A 21346-nucleotide genomic window follows, 5' to 3' on the forward strand; every position below is an offset into this window, starting at 1 on the left:
CGGGGCTTGACAGGGCACCTCAAGGTGCGCCCCCAGCCCCAGGCTGGGGGACCTCAGGCCATGCCCCCCACCCCAGGCCAGGGGACCTGAGGCCATGCCCCCCACCTGGGGGGCTTGATGGGGGACCTCAAGGTGCGCCCCCCTCCCTGGTGCTGGGCTGGGGGACCTCAGGCTGCTCCCTCCGCCCTGGGCCAGGGGACCTCAGGCTGTGCCCCCCACCCCAGCGCTTGGGGACATGAGGCTGTGCCCCCCACCCTGTGGGACTTGACAGGGGCCCTGAGGCTGTGCCCCTCCAACCTGGTGGGGCTTGATGGGGGACCTGAGGCCATGCCCCCCACCTGGCGGGGCTTGACGGGGAACCTCAAGGTGTGCCCCCCGCCCCAGTGCTGGGCCAGAGGACCTCAGGCTGCTCCCTCCTCCCCGGGCCGGGTGAGCTCAGGCCACACCCCCCACCCCGGTGCTGGGGGACCTGCAGCTGCACCCCCCCTACCAGGTAGGGCTTGATGGGGGCCCTGAGGCTGCACCCCCCACCCGGCAGGGCTTGATGGGGGACCTGAGGCTGTGCCCCCCGCCTGGCGGGGCTTGATGGGGGTGGGGCCGGCTGGGTCTGAATCTTGCCCAATGGGGATGGGGCCGGCTGGGTTTGGGTCTCGCATGATTTTGAGGTGCCGCGGGTGGGCGGGGACTTGACTCTGGTTCCTGTGGCGTGCCCCAGACTCTGACAGGAGGAAGATTTTAATATACATTTTACTAATTTTCTTTCATCTCTGACACTTTTATTATAGAGAAAAGGCAAATAGCAATATTAAAATATTTGCTCTAATTAACCCCCTTTTAATGTGCACAGATTTCGTGCACCGGGCCACTAGTCAATGATGAGAATCATTGGTCGGCTGCCTCCTGCACGCCGCACACTGGGGATTAAGCCCGCAACCCGGGCATGTGACCTTGACCGGAATCGAACCTGGGACCCTTCAGTCCACAGGCTAATGCTCCATCCACTGGGCCACACCAGCCAGGGCAGGGGTGTCTGTTGCTAGAGGATCGGGGCGCTTTCCTGGCACACCTGAGGGCGGAAACGTGAGTTTCCTAAGTGTCCCGTTTTCTTTCCTTACAAGCTTCCTCAGAATCCACCAGAAGGGTTAAGATCATGCTGACACCCGAGGGAGAGACACCCGAGGGAGAGACACCCGAGGGAGAGACACCGCAGGAAGCCACACGGCAGGAAGCGACACCGCAGGAAGCGGCCGTGTCCATCCAGGCCTGGTGGCGGGGCACCCTGGTGCGCCGGGCGCTGCTGCACGCCGCGCTCCGCGCCTGCATCATCCAGCGCTGGTGGAGGCAGGTGCTGGCGGGTGAGCACGAGGCGCGGCGGTGGGCGGCGCTCCGTGTGTACTCGCTGAAGGAGCGGGCCGCCGTCCGGCTGCAGTCCTGGGTCCGCATGTGGCGCATCCGCCTCCGTTACTGCCGCGTCCTGCACGCCGTCCGCATCATCCAGCTGTATTGGCGCTGGCACAACTGCCACACCAGGGGCTTCATTCAGGGCAATTACAACATCAAAGAAAACCAGCTGAACCTTCACCTCGAAATCTCTTTGGGCTCGCAGGTTTGCAAAATACATCAGTCCCTGCCTCTCCCAATAAAAGAAACGTCAGACCTGTAGTTTCTGTGTCCCCAGCTCCGCCAGATCCATTTCAAGGAGGTCGGTGCGCTGATGGCGGCAAACACCGGGCATCTCCTAAAGCAGCTCCAGGCAGAGGGCGGGGGGTGGGGTGTGGGGGGGGGGCAGGCGGGGGCGGGGCAGGCCTGGAGGGCAGGGCCCTGTGTGGAGGAGGATTGAGAGCCTGGGGCTGGGGGAGCAAGGGCCAGGGATTGATTAGCAATGTCTGCCCTGGGCAGGAGCATTGGGGCTGAGCCAAGTCGGCTAACCAGGGACACCCCCTCCCCATGGGGTCTGTATAAATGGTATGTTCAGTCATTTTATAGCCTGTATCATCTTTTGCTCCCCTCCCCACAACCTTTAAAATATACTCTTTTTAAATTGTGGTACATATATACATAGCATAACATCTACCATTTTTTAAAATATGTTTTAAATTGATTTTTAGAGAGAGAGAGGAAGGGAGAAGGAGAGAGAGAGAGAAACATCCATGATGAGAATCACTGATCGGCTGCCTCCTGCACACCCCCCACTGGGGACCGAGCCTGCACCCCAGGCGTGTGCCCTGACCCGGAATGGAACCGTGACCTCCTGGTTCCTAGGTCGATGCTCAACCCCTGAGCCACCCAACATTTGCCATTTTAACCATTTTCAGTAAACAGCTCATGGGCACTGGTTTATATTCACTTTGTTATTGAAATTAGCAGCTCATCCACCTCCAGAAGGTTATTCGTGTTGTGGAACTGAAACTCCACTAAACACTCTCCATCCTCCCCCGTCCCCAGCTCCTGGCAACCGCCATGCTGGCTTTTCACCTGTGCAATTCATTGGTAAAAGACCTCACACGGGAGGACCCTACAGGGTGTGTCCTTTGGGTCTGACTGCTTTCCCTCAGCACAGTGTCTTCCAGGCTCATTCTGCTGGAGTCTGTGTCCGCATCCCTCCCTTTCTCGGGCTGGCTACTCTCCGCTCGGTGCAGGGACCACGTTCTGTCCATCCATTCCTCTGCGGACGGACACGGGCGATGCTTCTGTCTTCCGGCTAGTGTGAGTCAATGCTGCTGAGAGCATGAGTCTCAGCGACCTCTGAGACGCTGCCTTGGATCCTTTAGGCAGGTATGTGCCCAGAAGTGGAATGGCTGGGCCAGATAATTCTATTTTTTAAAAATATATTTTACTGATTTTTTACAGAGAGGAAGGGAGAGAGATAGTTAGAAACATCGATGAGAGAGAAACATCAATCAGCTGCCTCCTGCACACTCCCCACTGGGGATGTGCCCGCAACCAAGGTACATGCCCTGACTGGAATCAAACCTGGGACCCTTGAGTCCGCAGGCTGATGCTCTAGCCACTGAGCCAAACCGGCCAGGGCAGATAATTCTATTTTTTAAAAAAATATTTATTTGTATTGATTTCAGAGAGGATGGGAGGAGAGAGAGAGATAGAAACATCAATGATGAGAGAGAATCATGGATCGCTGCCTCCGGCACGCCCCCTACTGGGGAACCAAGCTCACAACCCGGGCATGTGCTCTGACCGGGAATTGAACTGTGACCTCCTGGTTCATAGGTTGATGATGCTCAGCCACTGAGCCACGCTGGCCGGGCCGTATAACCCTACTTTTAGTTTCTTGAGGAACTGCTCTGCCAAATTCCGTGGCATCTGTACCATTTCCCATTCTGTTGGGGGGTATTTGAAAGGTAAACAGGAAGGAGAAAAGAAAGGAATCCGAGAATGCAGCTCTAGAAGAAGCCATCTGGGCAAGAGTTGGTAATGGTGAGGTGTGGAGCCACGCCGCCCGATGGAATGGTTAGTAGCTACTGAAACTTAACTTAAATGAAATAAAATTAAAAATTCAATTCTTTAGCTGCGCTAGGCACGTGTTATTGCTGTTAATCATCACCCGAGAATATTTCCCCATTGATTTTTTTTGGGGGAGAGACAGAGAGAGAGCAACGTCGATGTGAGAGAGACACACTGATTGGCTGCCTCCTGCACATGCCCTGACCGGGGCTGGGATGGAGCCTGCAACTGAGATACGTGCCCTTGACCGGGAATTGAACCCGGGACCCTTCAGTCTGCAGGCCGACGCTCCATCCGCTGAGCCAAGCACCAGGCACATTTACAGTCCTCCACAGCCACGCGTGACCAGTCGCTGCCACATAGGACAGCACAGGTGCCGAACATCACGGCGCTCTACGGAGCAGCGCTGCTGACGGGGACCAGGGGAGGGGGCCCGGGAGCACGCCGAAGGGTCATCAGACATAAGAATTGGGACATGGGGAGGGACGTCTTGGCCGATGGTAAGATCACCAAGAACGGAGACGGGCAGGGGTTCGGCGAATACGGAGGAACCTGCTTGCTGCTCGGCCCGCGGGGAGGGGAGTCGGGGTGAGGGATTGTGGGTGCGGATGAGGGGCCTCCAACTCGTTTCCTACTCGTGCCTGGGTTCCCACCTGCCCGTCGGCAGGCCCAGTGCCCCCGCCCCCACAGAGGCCAGCCTCCTGCCCTTCCCTGCGGCTGTCACTGCTCCCGGGAGTCAGCCAGGTGTTGGCATTTTCCTAGGTTCTGGCCCAAGAGACCTGGAGCCTGGAGCCCGTTCTCCTGGGCAGAGGACCCCACCGGCTATAGGAGGGGTGTCCCTCACATCCCAGGGGGGGCCCACAGGGTACAGGAGGGGTGTCCCTCACATCCCGGGGGCCGGGCAGGGGCTGGGACTGGCTCTGTCATGTGTCGGCACAGACCAGGACCACAGTTTCCGTTTGATAACCGAGTCAGTAGCATACATTCATTGTTGGTTCAGAACAGGGGCCACGAGGCAGCGGGAGCCGCACGCACGGGAGCTGTTTTCCCAGGAAGGAGAGGCGGCAGCAGGCCCACGTCCTAACCTTTCCACTCCCTGGGGGTGACCACGCGACAGCACATCAGGTCAGACCTTTACTGGGGACAGAGGGTCCGTGTCCCGGCCCCCGGCCTCAGGGGTTGGTGATCTCGATGTGGAACTGCAGGTGGGTGGCCGTGACCACGCAGTGTCCCCGGAGGAGGGCGCAGGTCTGGCAGTTGTGGCTCAGCCAGTGGCAACGGATGACGTAGATGGCGTTGAGCACCTGGCTGTACCGCCAGTGCACGCGCCACATGCGGACCAAAGACTGGAGCTTGACCACCGCCCTCTCCCTGATGGCGAAGCTAACCAGCGCCTCCCGCCGCTTCCTCTGCAGCAGCTGCACCAGCGTCTGCCTCCACCAGCGCTGGATGACCCAGGCCCGCAGCGCCGCGTGCAGCAGCGTCCGGCGCACCAGCTGGCCCCGCCACCAGGCCTGGATCTTCCTGGCCGCTCTCCTTCTTCCTCGCTAGGCAGAGATCAGAGACACCCTCTCAGGAAGTCCCTGCCGCCACCTCCCAGGATTTGCTGCAAGGGTCCCTGGCCTCTCTCTCTCTTAAATATATTTTTATTGATTTCAGAGAGGAAGGGACAGGGAGAAAGAGCAATGAGGAGAGAGGATTATTGACCGGCTGCCTTCTACACGGCCCACACTGGGGATCGAGCCCACAACCGGCCATGGGCCCTGATCGGGAATTGAACCCTGATCTCCTGGTGTTGAACCCTGATCTCCTGGTTCATAGGCCGACGCTCAACCCCTGAGCCACACAGGCCCGGCTCTCCATTCCCTCTTCACGTCACAGTCAGACCCAGCCCCCCAGCCCAAGCTGAGCAGGGAGTGGAGGGAAGGGGCCAGCGCCTGAGGGCAGAGGCAAGTGCTCTGGGTTTCTCTGAACCACATGGGGATTTACCCACCGGGGGCGGGGGCGGCGGCGGCTCTTCTTCTTGTAACATCAGCAACTGAATGTTTTCCTCGTACTCGACCTCAATTAAAATGAGATTGCCGTCTTTCTGGCCTCAAAATTAAACGGGAGAAATGAATGGATGAGTTAGACGCTGCTTCTCTCGAGGGCCTCCCGCTGCCTCAACATCCCCTCTTTTCCCAAGATCTCTCAAGTCCAGGGGGGTTCCGGCCCCCCCCCGACCCGCCAGGCCTGCCGAGGAGACCTGGCTGTGTCTCTTACACAAAATCGAATCCCCATAGCGGTCTTTAGATGGTTCACCAGCCTTGATTTCTCTGCTCCCCAAGCCTGGTGGGGGTCATATGAGAGAGAGAGAGAGCGATGAGCTCACAATCGCATTATGACATGAACATGAGGACACCTGCCCTTCAGTGTGTCTTCGTCAGAAGCAAGCCCTGTCTGCTTCCCTCGCGACAGCTGTCCCAGGGCCGCGTGGACAGATGACGCACTTGAGTGCCCCCCACACCAGGGCTCCCCTCCAGGCAGGCCCCTGCATGTCCTTCTCGTGACCGACGGTTAGTGGGGACATCGGCGGTGTCCGCTTCCCACTGGGCGCTGGGAGTGGGCCCGTACGATGCCTTGAGAGGATGAGTGGTTTTTTCACGTGCGTGGAATCACGCCTCTGGGTCCCCCAAGTCCCATTCCAGCCGCAGAGGTGCAGCTGGGGTTTCCGGAGAGCCGGAAGCAAAGCTGGTGTCCTGTGACCGTTGCATGCTGCAGCCGTGTCCAGGTCAGCCTCAGGCCGGTGACAGCCCCTTCGTCCAGGGCTGTGGTCGGCAGGCAAACCGCGGCTCGCGAGCCACATGCGGCTCTTTGGCCCCTTGAGTGCGGCTCTTCCACAAAATACCACGGCCTGGGCGAGTCTGTTTTGAAGAAGTGGCGTTAGAAGAAGTTTAAGTTTAAAAAGTGTGGCTCTCCAAAGAGATTTCCATCGTTGTCCTGTGGATATTTAGCTCTGTGGACGAAGGAGTTTGCCGACCGCTGATCCAGCGTGTGGAGGTCCACGTGGGCGAGTGCCGGGAAGCAGGAGCGAGGGAGCCTGGTGAGCCGGGAGTCCAGCACACACTCAAAGAGGGCCAAGACCCAGCGACACCAAGAGCACGTGTTTCCTGGTCAAGTACCGCGTTTCGGGCTCTGGCAGTGGCCACGCCCATTCTGGCCAATGACCTGTTCCCAGGTGTGACTGACAGCCAAGTACCTTCCCCACGTCACCCCAACTTTATGGGGCACGGGGCTGGTCTCCCCCCGCCCCGCCCCCCGTGGTCTGTGATCTGCGGGGATAGACCGGCGGCTCCCTGGGGAGCAGAAAGCTCAGGCTCCTGGTGCAGCTGCCCAATAGACCTGCCCGTGGCAGTGGGCCTTCCCGGCTCCTTTGCTGTTACCATCACTAAAGCTAATGACAACGGTATCACAGCCCCGGGGGAGCGGGAGGGACCACGGCAGTATATCTCCAGACACTTCTAGTGTCTTCTCAGAGTTAGCACTTCCTGCCTGCCCGATTCGGGTTTCAGCACCCCAGTACCCCCGTAGGACAGAGACCAGATGAGTCTAGGAAACAGTAAACCAAAGAAGGCTATTGGAGATCCATCCTGAATCAGGCATCACACCCAGGTAGATTCCTATCCAAAGGGTTAAAAATTTACCCATTTAGATATTTCCAATGTGACAAACGATTCAAAGCTATTACTAATGACTAGAGGCCCAGTGCATGGATTCGTGCACCGGTGGGGTCCCTTGGGCTGGGTGTGGCCACTGGAGGTTGGCTGGCCGGGGAGGGACTGCAGGAGGGCTCCAGGGCGTGTCCGGCCCGTTTCACCTGGTCCCGATGAGCCGGACCCCAGCAGCAAGCTAACCTACCAGTCGGAGTGTCGGCCCCCTGGTGGTCAGTGAACGTCATAGCGACCGGTTGACCAGTCGAACGGTCGAATGGTCAGACACTTAGCATATTAGGCTTTTATATATAGAGATAGACATTTCCGTCTGTCCGGTGTGGCTCAGGGGTTGAACATCAACTATGAACTAGGAGGTCATGGTTGGTTCCTGGTCAGGGCACATGCCTGGGTTATGGGCTTGATTCCCCAGTAGGAGGCATGCAGGAGGCAATGGATCAATGATTCTCTCTCTCAGTGATGTTTCTCTCTCTGAAATCAATAAAAAATATTTTTAAAAGATACGTAGACATTTCCGTCAATGCTTCCCCATGTCAGTGCTAGTCTCACCAGGATCTTGACTAAGTGCGTTGATCTTGTAGAGAAAGGCGACCATCGTGATGCTGAGTCCCTTCTAAGAATATGGACTATCCCAGTGGTCGGCAAACTCATTAGTCAACAGAGCGGCAAACCGCGGCTGGCGAGCCACAGTTTGCCAGCCACTGGACTATCCACATAAAACTTTTCATCGACACATGAAACTGTGGACGAAAGGGGCCACGTGCTGACCTGACAGCTCAGGGGAGGCCTGCGTGGCCGTCTTGCGAACTCTAAGAACTAAAGTCACCACAAAGGATGGTCTAAAATTAAAATTTTAACCAAAGGCAGTGATGGTGGGTAGTCAGGTCCTAGGTATCTTCCCTGACAAGGTCAATCTTGACCTTAACTGAGCCTTTCTCTCTTTTCGCATCTGTGATAACATACCCTTGAGCTGTCAGGGTAACTTGTAACTTCCCCTTTTTTCCGGACCCCTCAGGGCACAACCAAATGCCCTGGGCGCCAGGACGGAGACCACAGATTCCTTCATTGTTATTGTTATCCTGTTAATTGTTGACGGTTAACTAGCCTGCACTCACCTAAGTAAAAGAAGTGTGTGTCTCTCATTTTACTTTTTATCCAACCCCAGAGGTTCCCCCCCCCGCCCCCTCCCTGCCCACTCACTTTGCTTTCTCCCGCCTCCCTAACCTATCACCAATGGGTTTCATGTAACCCACCTACGGCTCCTCCTTTGATGCTAACGTATAAAAATGGGTGAAAAACCGCCATTCTCTGGAGCACTAGCCCAACCCGTCGAGGTTCTGCTTCCTGGCAATTGTCGACAGTTTGGTTCAAATAAACTCACAAAATTTTTTACAGGTTTGAATGTTTTTACGTTAACAACACTTACCCTTTAAACTTGTGCAATCCAGTAATTTTTAGTATATGACCACTATTAGTTGTTAGTATTACCGATGCCCCCCATTTCCCCACTTTTTGTTCCCCTCCACTCAACCCCTGCCCCACGCCAGGCCTTCCCCAAACTGTTTTCCGTGTCCATGGGTTATGCATGTATGCATATATGATCTTTGGTTAATCTCTTCCCATCCCCTACACACCCCTCTTCCCCCTGCCCCCTGAGATCCATCCGTCTGTTCCATGCATCCAGGCCTCTGGACCTGTTTTGCTCATCGGTTTATTGTGTTCATGGCATTCCACATGTCAGGGAGATCCTGTGATATTTCGCTAGCACAATAGTTTGCATGTCCATCCATGCTGCCGCCAAGGGTAAGAGAGAGACGCGGGACACAGCGGTGGAGCAGACCTGGTCAGTTCTTTATTGGGAAGGGGATGCATTCTGTAATCCGACAAATCTGTGACCCCAGAAAGATCTCAAGTTCGAGTCCCAGCTGGTTAGCCGTGAGTTCGTACCTGCCCTGGAAGAAGCCATTGGTGTGGCAGTTATGGTAGCGCCAGTACATCTGGATGATGCGGGTGGCCTGCAGCAGCCGGCGGTAACGGAGGCGGACGCGCCACATGCGGAACCAGGACTGCAGCCGGACCGCCGCCCACTTCTGCCGAGTGTAGGCCTCCAGCGCCACCCGCCGCCGCTCCTCCAGCAGCTGCGCCTGCAACTGCCTCCACCAGCGCTGGATGATGCAGGCGCAGAGCGCGGCGTACAGCAGCGTCCGGCGCACCAGGGTGCCCCGCCACCAGGCCTGGATCTGTGTGGCTCTCTCCTCTTTATCAGAGGGCTTCTTCACCTGGAGGGCGGGGGAGCAAGGAAAGGAAGGGACCTCGGGACCCGTTCCCCACCCACCTCAGCCCCAGGATGTGCCCGGAAGGGGTCCTGGTCCTCTATGAGCACAGCCCCTGCCTCAGAAGTTCAGGGGCACCGGGCATGGCACAGGAAGAAGACCACACAGGCAGGCGCCCTGTCTCTGCCGCTCTCGGGGAGTGGACGCGGGCAGGCCACGCTGTCCTCTGAGGCTCAGGGTCCCCACCTGTCCCGTGGGGCTCCCCTGCCCTCGTCCTCCCCGGGTCCACGGACAGAGAGCACCATGGTCTCTGGGCCAAAGGGCCAGCACGTGCCACCTGGGCTCGACCTCCTGCCTGAGTGCAGGGCCTTCCCTTCGGGCCCACCCACAGGCTGGAGACGTGGCGCCCTTGGCTCGCCTCTAAGCCCGCTTCCGGCTCCCTTCCCCACCCTCCTCCCCGCTCTGTCAAGTGCTAGGGGTTTCCCTGCTCCACAGCTGGAGTCTTTCTGGGTTCTTGCTCACGCGCATTCTCGGGTTCTCACACCTTAAGCGCGCACACGGGGGCACGTGCCTGCCCACACGCCCACGGGATGTGGGACTTGGGTTCCCCTTTACTTGGCAATGCCTTCCCCTAGCACAGCCCTCACCACCCCACTCATTGCCAGGGTCTCTCCTCCCTACAAGAGACTCTCCAGGTCTCAGGCCACTCTCCCCCCCCCGCCCCCCCGCCACTTTCTCAGCCCCGGAGGCGCTAGGAGAAGGGGAGAGCCAGGGACGAGTCCATCCCTGTCCCGCCAGCTCTGGGTGGACGACCCGCAGCTGGGGGCCCGGGCCTTCTCCGTTTGTGAGGGTTGTCCCCGAGGCATCGCTCACAGCACTGTCTCCCCCTCACAGGTGCAGCCTGGTTGGGCGACGAGTGCTGAGCACCCCAGGCTGTGGGCCTCAGAGAAGACGTCCCATCACAGCTGGGTGACTGGGCGAGAGGGGCTGCGGGCTGGGGTCACAGTCACCCCAACGTTGAGGTCCCCACAGACCTACCTTTGGTGTGCTGGGTGGGGTCGGAGGGTCTTCTTCCTTCATTTCATTTTTTTCACTTTGCCTGTATTTTTCCAGGTACTTCTCTACCTCTGCGTCCATGTTCTTTCCCTGGAACTAGAGTCAGAGCAGAAAGGCGTGGTGGGTGGATCTCTGCACAGCTGTGTGTCTGGAACACCCACCCCGCCCCCGCCTTGTCCAGAGACCCTCGATGCCGAGTGGCCTCCTGAGGCCCCTGAAATCCACCTTCCCCTGCCGACACCGAGGGGGACTGGCTGCTTTTTTTTTTAATATATTGTACTGATTTTTTGCAGAGAGGAAGGGAGAGGGATAGAGGGTTAGAAACATTGATGAGAAACATCGATCAGCTGCCTCCTGCACACCTCCTACTGGGGATGTGCCTGCAACCAAGGTACATGCCCTTGACCGGAATCGAACCTGGGACCCTTCAGTCCGCAGGCCGGCGCTCTATCCACTGAGCCAAACCGGTCAGGGCCCAGTCTCTTGATCGATGGAGCTGCAAGGTCACATTGCAAAGGGGCATGGCGACAAGGAGGGAAGTCCCCTCGGCCATTTTTGTAAACGCTCTCTCATCGATGCCCCTCAGCCGTTCAGTTTCTGTGGCGTTGAGGGTGGTGACGAGGGGAGCCCCTGCAGTGGGTTCAGGGGAGAACGGGAGGCGTGGGAGGGCGCAGAGACGCGTTCTGCTGGGAGGAGACGCCCAGAACCGGGACGGGCGGAGCCAAGGCCGCACTTTGGAAGGACGGGGACGGCTTGTGTGTTCACCGAAGGAGACAAATGAAACGCAGGGTGACACCATTGCCAATCAGGAGGCGATCGCAGGCTAGAGGCACAGAGCCCGGGGGAGGACGGCGGTGGGTGCAGACGCCGCCGAGATGGGGGTGAGCTGGTGGGAAGTGGGGGGACCCGGTCTGCTGCCCCTCCTCGGTTAAGTGTGTGGTGACGTCATCATCTATGCTCAAGAGGAAAAGAGGGACAATTGCCCGTTTGGAGAAAGAAGGGGAGATCTTCAGGTCAAAAAGCAAACATGTCTGGGGAAGTTTGTCCCGCTGGGGCCCTGACATGGGCAATCTGCAGATACGGTATCTTCAGGGAAGTTCAGCTCTTTCTTTTTCTTATTTTTATTTTTCATTCTCGCACAAGGATATTTTTTACTGATGTTTAGAGAGAGAGGAAGGGAGAGAGAGAGAGAGAAACATTGATGTGAGAGAAACATCGATCGGTTACCTCCTGCACGCACCCCAACTGGGGATCGAACCTGCAACCTGGGTATGTGCCTTGATGGGGAATCAAACCCGCAAACTTTTATTTTTTAGCTTTTTAAAAATATATATATTTTATTGACTTCAGAGAGGAAGGGAGAGGGAGAGATAGAAACATCAATGATGAGAGGGAATCATTGATTGGTTGCCTCTTGTACCTCCCCTACTGGGGATCGAGCCCGCAACCCGAGCATGTGCCCTTGGCTGGAATCAAACCTGGGACCCTTCAGTCCGCAGGCCGGCACTCTATCCACTGAGCAACACCGGCCAGGGCCAAACCCAAAAACTTGATTGGTTAGCACCGGGTCCTTATTCAATGCAGCTGGTCCTGAGGTCACAGTGGCTGGTTTTGCTGCTTTTCTGGGCCTGGAGCTGGAATCCAACTGAGGCCTAGTTATCTCTAGGGAGGAAAGGTCAGAGGGTCCAAACCACGTGACCAGCGATATGGGAGGGGGCAGAGGTCACCCTGGGGGGCAAGGTCCCACCTACGATTGGTAGTCCATTGCCTGTGCATTGTTTCTGTGCCTGTAGGTTAACACACCTCTGAAATGCCCCTTTCAGACCCCCGCTCCCCTCTCTGTGTGTGTGTCTCTCTCCCTCCTTTCCTCTCTCTCTAAAATCAATAAATTAAAAAAACAACAACACAGAAACAAACAAACAAAAACGCCCCTGCAAACTTGGGGCTCCAACCAACCGAGCCACAAAGACCTCCAGGGCAGCTCTCTGAAGCTGACAAAGTTCAGGTGAAGGGGTGGGTTCCGCCAGGGGGAGAGAGGGCCAGAGGTGGGTAAATGATGAGAGGACGCGCCACAGACAGTGAACTCTAAGCTGGGGACCGGGATGCGAGGGGGATGGCGTGATGGGCAGTGAAACATTGGCGAGGCCGGTTCCTACGAAGTCTTCATGAGGACCAGAGAGAGGTTTGGATCGATGCATAAGAATCAGTGGCTCTGCCCTGGCTGGTGTGGCTCGGTGGATAGAGCGTCGGCCTGCGGACTGAAGGGTCCCAGGTTCTATTCCGGTCAAGGGCACATGCTTGGGCTGCGGGCTCGATCCCCAGTAGGGGGGCGTGCAGGAGGCAGCCGGTCAATGATTTCCTCTCATCACTGATTTTCTATCTCTCTCTCCCTCTCCCTTCCTCTTTGAACTCAATAGAAATATATTTAAAAGAAGGCAAAGTCAGAGACCAGGAAGAGAGGAACCCACAGTGTTGCCGGGGTCCGCTCTGGGTCTGACAAGGGCCGGGGCACCGCCTCTCAGAGCCTGATGAGCCCTTGTTACCGCTGTAAGAGCCGAGCGTGAGAGGGGGTGTTCAGAAACTTTTACAGCCGATGGAAACGGGAATTTTATGTCTGCTTAATCTAGAACTAAAAACAAACCTTAGATTTTTCTATGCCTTTTCCATTTACTTATGTTTTAAAATGTATATTCTTTTTTTAAAAAAAATGCATTTTATTAATTTTTTTACAGAGAGGAAGGGAGAGGGACAGAGAGTCAGAAACATCGATGAGAGAGAAACATCAATCAGCTGCCTCCTGCACACTCCCCACTGGGGATGTGCCCACACCCAAGGTACATGCCCTTGACCGGAATCGAACCTGGGACCCTTCAGTCCGCAGGCCGACGCTCTATCCACTGAGCCACACTGGTCAGGGCAAAAATGTATGTTCTTACATTTACACCAGGGAATACTATGCAGCTGTACTAAAGAAGGATCTCTTACCCTTTGAGACAGCATGGAGGTTCTGGAGCAGGGGTCCTCAAACTTTTTAAACAGGGGGCCAGTTCACTGTCCCTCAGACCGCTGGAGGGCCGGACTATAGTTAAAAAAAAACTATGAACAAATTCCTATGCGCACTGCGGGCCCAGGACGAGTAAGCTGCTAAGCAGGACAGGCAGCGGCACCCGGCGGGCCGGATAAATGTGGCCTGTGGGCTGTAGTTTGAGGACGCCTGGAGTGGAGAGTGTCATTCTAAGTGAAATAAGCCAGTCAGAGAAAGACAAGCATCTCATGATCTCACTCACATGTGGAATCTAGTGAACAAAGTAGATCCAGAGACATGGAAGCTTGGAACAGACTGAGAAATATCAGAGGGAAGGCGGGGGTGAGGGTGGGTGGGACATGATCACCCCATGGACACAGACATAGATGCATAGCCCATGGACACAGACATGGATGCATAGCCCATGGACACAGACATAGATGCATTACCCATGGACACAGACATAGATGCATAGTCCATGGACACAGACATAGATGCATAGTCCATGGACACAGACATGGATGTGTAGTCCATGGACACAGACATAGGTGCATAGCCCATGGACACAGACATAGGTGCATAGCCCATGGACACAGACATAGATGCATTACCCATGGACACAGACATAGATGCGTAGCCCATGGACACAGACATAGATGCGTAGCCCATGGACACAGACATAGATGCATAGCCCATGGACACAGACATAGATGCGTAGCCCATGGACACAGACATAGATGCATAGTCCATGGACACAGACATAGATGCGTAGTCCATGGACACAGACATAGATGCATTACCCATGGACACAGACATAGATGCATAGCCCATGGACACAGACATAGATGCGTAGTCCATGGACACAGACATAGGTGCGTAGCCCATGGACACAGACATAGATGCATAGTCCATGGACACAGACATAGATGCATAGTCCATGGACACAGACATAGGTGCATAGCCCATGGACACAGACATAGATGCGTAGCCCATGGACACAGACATAGATGCGTAGTCCATGGACACAGATATGGATGCATAGTCCATGGACACAGATATGGATGCATAGTCCATGGACACAGACATAGATGCATAGTCCATGGACACAGACATAGATGCATAGTCCATGGACACAGATATGGATGCATAGTCCATGGACACAGATATGGATGCATAGTCCATGGACACAGACATAGATGCATAGTCCATGGACACAGATATGGATGCATAGTCCATGGACACAGACATAGATGCATAGTCCATGGACACAGACATAGATGCATAGCCCATGGACACAGACATAGATGCATAGCCCATGGACACAGACATAGATGCGTAGCCCATGGACACAGACATAGATGCATTGCCCATGGACACAGACATAGATGCGTAGTCCATGGACACAGACATAGGTGCATAGTCCATGGACACAGACATAGATGCATAGCCCATGGACACAGACATAGATGCATAGCCCATGGACACAGACATAGATGCATTGCCCATGGACACAGACAATAGGGTGGCTAGAAGGGGTCAATGGGGGGAAAAGGAGACATATGTAATACTTTTGACAATAAAGATTTAAAAATAAATAAAAAAGTAGTGACATACATTTTAAAAAATGTTTTATTGATTTGAGAGAGAGAGGGAGAGAGACAAACATCGACTGGCTGCCTCCTGCACCCTCCCTACGGGGGATGGAGCCTGCAAGCCGGGCCTGCGCGGAGACTGGGAGCCAAGCCGGTGCCCTTCGGTGCCTGGGATGACGCCCAACCCGCTGAGCCACGCCGGCAGGGCCCATCGGCTTTTCCCATAATGCATTCTTGTTGTTGGACAGAAGAACTGGCCTCGGATGGATGGGACATTTTAAGGAAATGGCCCGTCCCCACAGACAGCCGAGAGGCGGCGGTGCCCAGCGAGACCCAGGAGTGGAGGCTGAGGCAGGACAGAAGCCAAGATCGCTGGAGGTCAGAGACAGGGCATCACCCGTCGATGTGGCCGTCCCTGAGATGGTGTCATGCCTAGCGAGGGGGGGATGGCAGCGGCAGCCCTGTCTGTGTGCAGCGCCCTGAAAATCTGGTCCTCAGGAGGGAGGGGGAGGCAGAGCGGACCTGCTTCCCAGCTTGATACCTGCTACTTCCTAGCGGAGAGGCCTGTGAGCCTGGGGCCCGGCGCACCGAGCCAGCCTCCTGCGCCTCCTCGGGCGGCCGGGCTGCTCCCGGGGGGGCCGGCCACGCGCCTGCCTTCCGTCTGGGGGCTGGTGGAACAGAAAGTTGGTGCGTGCGACCCCGGAGCCCGGCCCGACGGCAGGATGACGTGGCAGCGGGACAACAGGGACAGCGCTCACAGGAGGTGCCCAGTCTTCGGGGTGACAGAGCCCAGCCCCTCCCTGGGCCAAGTTCAGGAGACCAGACGGTGCTGGGTCTGGGAGGGGACCTGGCTCTGCGTGGAGGACACTGTCCGTGTCCCCAGGCCCAAGAGGAGCGCTGGGCCTGATGCTGTGGGCTCCCGAGGCGCGGGAGTCACCGAGACACACAGGCCCGGTCAGACGTTTATTGGGGCTGCAGAGCCACCTAGACGGTTAGAATCTCCACGCGGAACTCCGGGTCTTTGGCAGCGCCCCGGCGCCGTGCCTGCGGAGCCTGCGGATCCTGGGGAGCCTGGGGAGCCTGCGGAGCCTCCTGGATCTGGAAGCGGAAGCAGCTCTCGGGGTGCCGGGAGAGGCAGATGGTGCCGCGCATCCGGCAGTAGCCGCGGTGGCACCGCCACATGCGGAACCAGGACTGCAGCCTGACGGCGCCCTGCTCCTCCACCGCGTAGATCTGCAGCACCCCCTGCCGCAGCCCGCACCCCCGCCGCCACAGCAGCCTCCGCCACCAGCACTGGATGATCCAGGCGCGGAGCGCGGCCGCCAGCAGGGTCCTCCGCACCAGCGTGCCACGCCACCAGGCCTGGATCCTGTCGGTCGCGTCGCTCTCCCCTTTTATTTCCTGGCGTCGCTTTTCCTGAAGCTCCTACCCGAGCAGAGCAGAGGGCTCCCGTCAACGCCCGTCGGCCTCCCGCTGGGGCTCCCGAGGGCCTGGGGGGCCGGGCCGGGCTGCGCCTCGCGGCGATCTTGGCCGTGGCCGTGGCCACCTCTGCTCGCGCTGCGTCACCGTGTCCTCGCCTATCAGGCGGATGCGTGCTTGCCCTGTGGTCTTCTCGGCTTTGTGGGACCAGCGGGAACACTCTCCAGCCAGAAGACCCGGCCCGGCGGGTGCGCCGCTCCACAGGGTCCCCACGAGGGCGAAGCTCTGCATTGTCGCCCGCGAGGCCGCCGGACGCCCCACCCCTGCCACAGCCTCCCTTCCCCCGACTTCTGCTTCCACCCCTCCGTCACCCCACCTCCTCTGGGACCAGGCCGCCCCTTCCCCCCCTCTCCAGCGCTCCCCGCTCTGTGCCCGCCTTCCCTGTGGGCTGTGTGCACCCCGATCCACCGATCGATCGTCTCTCCCTCCTTAGCGGGCTCGCTCAGGAGAGGGAGGGCATGTGTGGGGACAGGAGAGCAACCCTGAGCGACGGCAGTGGGACCAGGGACGGGCCCTCCACGTCCGAGCACCCTGCGTTCTGCGGGGCCACGATTGGTGACTCTCTGCCGCTCCCCGGGCCCTACCTTCTTCTTCTTCATTGTCAGTCTTCTCTTCTCCTCCTCCTCCTTCTCCTCCTTTATGTCGGGCTTCTGTAAGCAGAAGGCAGGGGGAAAGCACGAGTGAGGGCCAGCCCCAGCCGCGTCCCCAGCTCCTCCCCACCCCAGGGGCTGCCCCGGCTGCGGGTGGCTCCCCACCCCGGGGCAGCGGCCTCCCCGGCTCTTACACAGCACTGGTTACCCATGGCTGGAGGGCAGAGGCTCAGATGTTCCCATCCCCTCAGGCTGCTGCTCCATGGGGTCTGGCCAGGCCAGGACGGGGTAGAGGAGGGGAGGGATGATGTCACAAGGGCACCTGTGACCCAAGGACCAGCTTGCCTGTCCAGGCTCCACGTGGTCAGACAGGAGGGAGCGCTGCTGCCTTTCTCCTGCGGGAGCGGCCGGCTCTCTGCTGGAGCCACAGCCCCGCATCGTCCTTCCCCGAGGGTGGTCTCTGGCCCGGCCCGGCCCACAGGACCACGTGTCTGCAGCCGCCGGAGCAGCTCACAGGGTGCCGAGGGGGGAGCATGGGCTTGACTGCCCCCTCGCCCCCACCCCGGCCACGGCGTCCTTCCTCAGTGGGGGGGGAATGCCCTTCTTTTCTGGGGTTCGCACCGCAGGGTGGAGGGCTCTTCCTGGCCAAGGGCACGCACCTGGCCTGCAGGCTCCGCCCCGGCCCTGGTCTGGGTGCATGCGGGAGGCAGCAAGTTGACGTGTCTCTCTCACATCCATGCTCCTCTCTGCCGCCCTCCCTCCCACTCTCTCTAAGAAAACATCACAGGGAAAAACGTCCTCAGATGAGGATTAACGACAAAACAAACCAACCCTCGCATCCTGCGTCTGAAACCCTGGAGCTGGAGGACTTTTCCACGCGTGAGTCATGACGTGGGAGACCGGGTCCCCCCACTGGAGACGCCTCCGTGGAGGAGGCAGGAGTCGTCCCTGAAAGGTCCGACCTGTTATTCCGGCTGCTTCCGAAGCCCGCCGCGCCTGCTGCCCCAGCCCCGCGTCCCGGCCCCGCGTCCCAGCCTCTGACTCCTCCGAACAGACTCAGCGGGCAGCTCCCTGGAGGAGTGGGGGGCAGCTGGCGCGGCCTCTTCCTTCCGGGGCACCATCTTCTTCCCCGGGGAGACCAGGGTTTAGTGGCTTTTTGCCCTTCAGGCCCCGTCAGGATTTCGTGTCCACGCTCCCGCGGCTGGGAGCGCTCCCGCCAGTCCCCCTGCGCGCACGCCTGTCCCCTCTCCTCTCCCGCACGACTCCGCAGCAGCCGCTGATGCTGGGAACACGTTGCGGAAAAACGTTGAAATCCGCACAAAACGTGACCGTGTCCTGGTGACCTGGCAGAGCTGTTTTTCTCTTCTCTTCTCCACCGATGCATTCACGGCTCCGTCACCCCGTGACCCGTCCACAGCAGGTCGCGCTGTGAGGGGCCCCTCCCGCGCGTCCCCAGCACCGTGGGAGGCTGGCGAGGGGTGCACCGGGCGGCGTGCTGAGTCATGAGACAGGTGGCGCCTCCACGCCACGGAAGCCCGGCAGCGTGTCTCCACAGCAATCTGTCAACCGCTTCCTAACCTTCGCTGAGCGGAAGCGTGTGGCGTGGGGTGACCTTGCCGTGTGGAGGTGCGTGTCTCTGGCTGGGGTTCCTGAGGCTGAGGACCCCGACACGGGCCCTGGCTGGCTGCGTGAGCCTGGGCGGGTCGCTCGGCCTCTGGGTGTCGCCTCCGGGGCCAGGTGGAGAGAGCAGCAGCCTCCCTCGTGCGTGGCGTCGCGGGGCGGGGCGGGGGGGGGGGGGGGACGCAGCAGGTGCAGTCCTTGGAGAGGTGCCCAGTCCCGTGCTGCTCCGCGCCCCTGACTTTTTATTGATTCTGTATCATTTTGGACTCCCCTGCTACGTGGCCTTGGACAAGCGCCCTGAACGCACAGCAAGGCCTGCCGAGCCCACGGCTCCCCCCGAGGGCCCCTCCCCGCCCTGCCCACGGCCATCCTGGCATCGGTCACACGGCCACCCTCCAGAGGGGCCCTTCTAGTGTGGGAATCCGATCACGTGATCGGTGCCCTGGGCTCCTGGCCATCTTCAAGATAAAATCCAACCTGTTGGGCACAGTATACAAAGACCCCAGGACGGAGCCACCACGGCTCCCTCTGCACTTCCAGCTGCTTCCGACCGCGTACGCCAGCCCCACCACACTCGGGCCCAGGGTCCAGGGTCCCCCCTGCCTCGCCCCGCCCGGGTCGGCCTGTCTGCTTCCGTGCAAAGCCCACCGAAGGGTGACCCCAAAGCCCCGAGGCTGAGGCTCCTCGGCTCTCAACGCCGCAGACTCAGAGTCCGCACCTACCCTGGCGCCAGCAGCTTCCCCGGCAAACGCCTCCTTTCCGGGAGGAGCCACCCATTTCCTGGGAAAACCGAGCCATGGCTTCTGGGACACCTGCCGCTCAGCCGGGGACGGACCGGGCGCCCCAGGTCCGCGCCACACCTCCAGGTGCTCACCTGCAAAGCACGGGGCTTTCGGCATTTACCTGTCGGCTGTAGAATACTCTTGGAGATGCCCAGGTCTTAGGAGGGGGCAGCCCTGGTTTCCCACCCAAAGCCAACTCTGCCAGCACCTTCATTTCGACGACGCCTTCTGAAGATTAAAACAAACAAACCACATGCAAATATCACCCTCTAGGGCTAGGCCCTGGCTGGTATAGCTCAGTGGATAGAGCGTCGGCCTGCGGACTGAAGGGTCCCGGGTTCGATTCCGGGGTTGCGGGCTCGATCCCCAGTGGGGGACATGCAAGAAGCAGCCAATCAATGATTCCCTGACGTCATGTTTCTATCTATCTCTCCCTCTCCCTTCCTTTCTGAAATCAATAAAAAAATATATATATATATATGTATATGTATATGTATATGTGTGTATATATATATGTGTGTGTGTATATGTATATATATAAATATTACCCTCTAGGACAGTGGTCGGCAAACTGCAGCTTGCGAGCCACATGCGGCTCTTTGGCCCCTTGAGTGTGGCTCTTCCACTGTACGGGCTCGCATGTACAATGCGATTGAAACTTCGTGGCCCATGCGCAGAAGTCGGTTTTCGGCCTGGGTGAGTCTATTTTGAAGAAGTGGCGTTAGAAGAAGTTTAAGTTTAAAAAATTTGTCTCTCCAAAGAAATTTCAATCGTTGTACTGTTGATATTTGGCTCCGTTGACTAATGAGTTTGCCGACCACTGCTCTAGGGAGTAGGTTTGCTTTTCACAGAAATGTGGATTGGTGCCCTGGCTGGTGTGGTTCAGTGGATAGAGTGTTGGCCTGCGGACTGAAGGGTCCTAGGTTTGATTCTGGTCAAGGGCACATGCCCGGGTTGCGGGCTCGATCCCCAGTAGGGGGTGTGCAGGAGGCAGCCGATCCATGGTTCTCTCTCATCACTGATGTTTCTATCTCTCTCTCTCCCTCTCCCTTCCTCTCTGGAATCAATCAATAAAATACAATGAAATACATGTGCATCGGTCATTCTGAACCTACTTCACGTGAGGCCAGGGACTGAGCGCCTGCAGTAATAAACGGAGGACAGCGGAGCCAGGTTTAGAGAGGGGAGTCAGGGGAGTGAGCGGCATGGTCGGGGATTGGAACTGCAAATGTTGGTAGGAAGGGACAGCTTTCCAGGCCTCCCAGGCATGGAGTTCTGATCAGTGGGCACCGAACTCCACGCCGAAGTGTGTGGTGCAACAAGCATGTTTCCGAGCTCTGCCCCCGGGGAGAGCCACAAAGCGAGAGCCACAAAGCAGTGACGTGCCCATGTAGGGCCTTGAAGACCCCCGGTGGGTCCTTTGGCAGAGCGACGACCCCAAATCAAACGCCGAACTCGAGTCTCGATGCAAAAGCAAGAGGTTTCTTTATTCAAGCGCGGCGCAGGGACTCACAGGCAACAACTCTAACAAGAGACTGCTGACTGGAGCCCTGAACCAGGGTTGGTTACAGGCTTTTAAAGGCAAAAAACCACGCGCAGGTGGGGGGCAAGATAGAATGTTGACTTATTCTCACAGGAATGGTATGTTTTATCTCAACAGAAAACTTTGTGAGAACAGAAATTTTAACAGAAACCAGAAGCCAGGACGTTTCCTGATAAGCGCTGAGGGGGAGGTCAGCATGCTCTTCTCTGGGAAC

At 57.8% G+C, this 21346-nt stretch overlaps 3 protein-coding genes across 3 annotated transcripts; 1 reads left to right on the forward strand and 2 right to left on the reverse strand.

Moving 5' to 3' along the window:
- Nucleotides 1–1150: 1150 nt before the first annotated feature.
- LOC308251886 (IQ domain-containing protein F5-like) lies at nucleotides 1151–4290 on the forward strand (the record flags this gene model as incomplete). The annotated part of the gene is made up of 2 exons (XM_080675545.1): nucleotides 1151–1606; nucleotides 4225–4290. The coding sequence occupies 2 exons, from the start codon at nucleotides 1151–1153 to the stop codon at nucleotides 4288–4290; spliced, it is 522 nt and encodes a 173-aa protein (XP_080531671.1).
- Nucleotides 4291–4634: 344 nt separating this feature from the next.
- Nucleotides 4635–5742, reverse strand: LOC308251887 (IQ domain-containing protein F2-like; the record flags this gene model as incomplete). Its single annotated transcript, XM_080675546.1, has 3 exons — nucleotides 4635–5009; nucleotides 5456–5551; nucleotides 5725–5742. The coding sequence occupies 3 exons, from the start codon at nucleotides 5740–5742 to the stop codon at nucleotides 4635–4637; spliced, it is 489 nt and encodes a 162-aa protein (XP_080531672.1).
- A 3261-nt stretch (nucleotides 5743–9003) lies between these two features.
- Nucleotides 9004–18665, reverse strand: LOC308251290 (IQ domain-containing protein F5-like). The gene is made up of 4 exons (XM_080674449.1): nucleotides 18019–18665; nucleotides 17182–17247; nucleotides 10484–10597; nucleotides 9004–9451 (listed from the first exon to the last, which is right to left on the reverse strand). The coding sequence occupies exons 1-4, from the start codon at nucleotides 18073–18075 to the stop codon at nucleotides 9017–9019; spliced, it is 672 nt and encodes a 223-aa protein (XP_080530575.1). The 5' UTR covers nucleotides 18076–18665; the 3' UTR covers nucleotides 9004–9016.
- Nucleotides 18666–21346: the final 2681 nt, after the last annotated feature.

This window comes from Plecotus auritus (assembly GCF_963455305.1).
Source record: "Plecotus auritus genome assembly, chromosome: 6".
Classification (NCBI taxonomy): Eukaryota; Metazoa; Chordata; class Mammalia; order Chiroptera; family Vespertilionidae; genus Plecotus; species Plecotus auritus.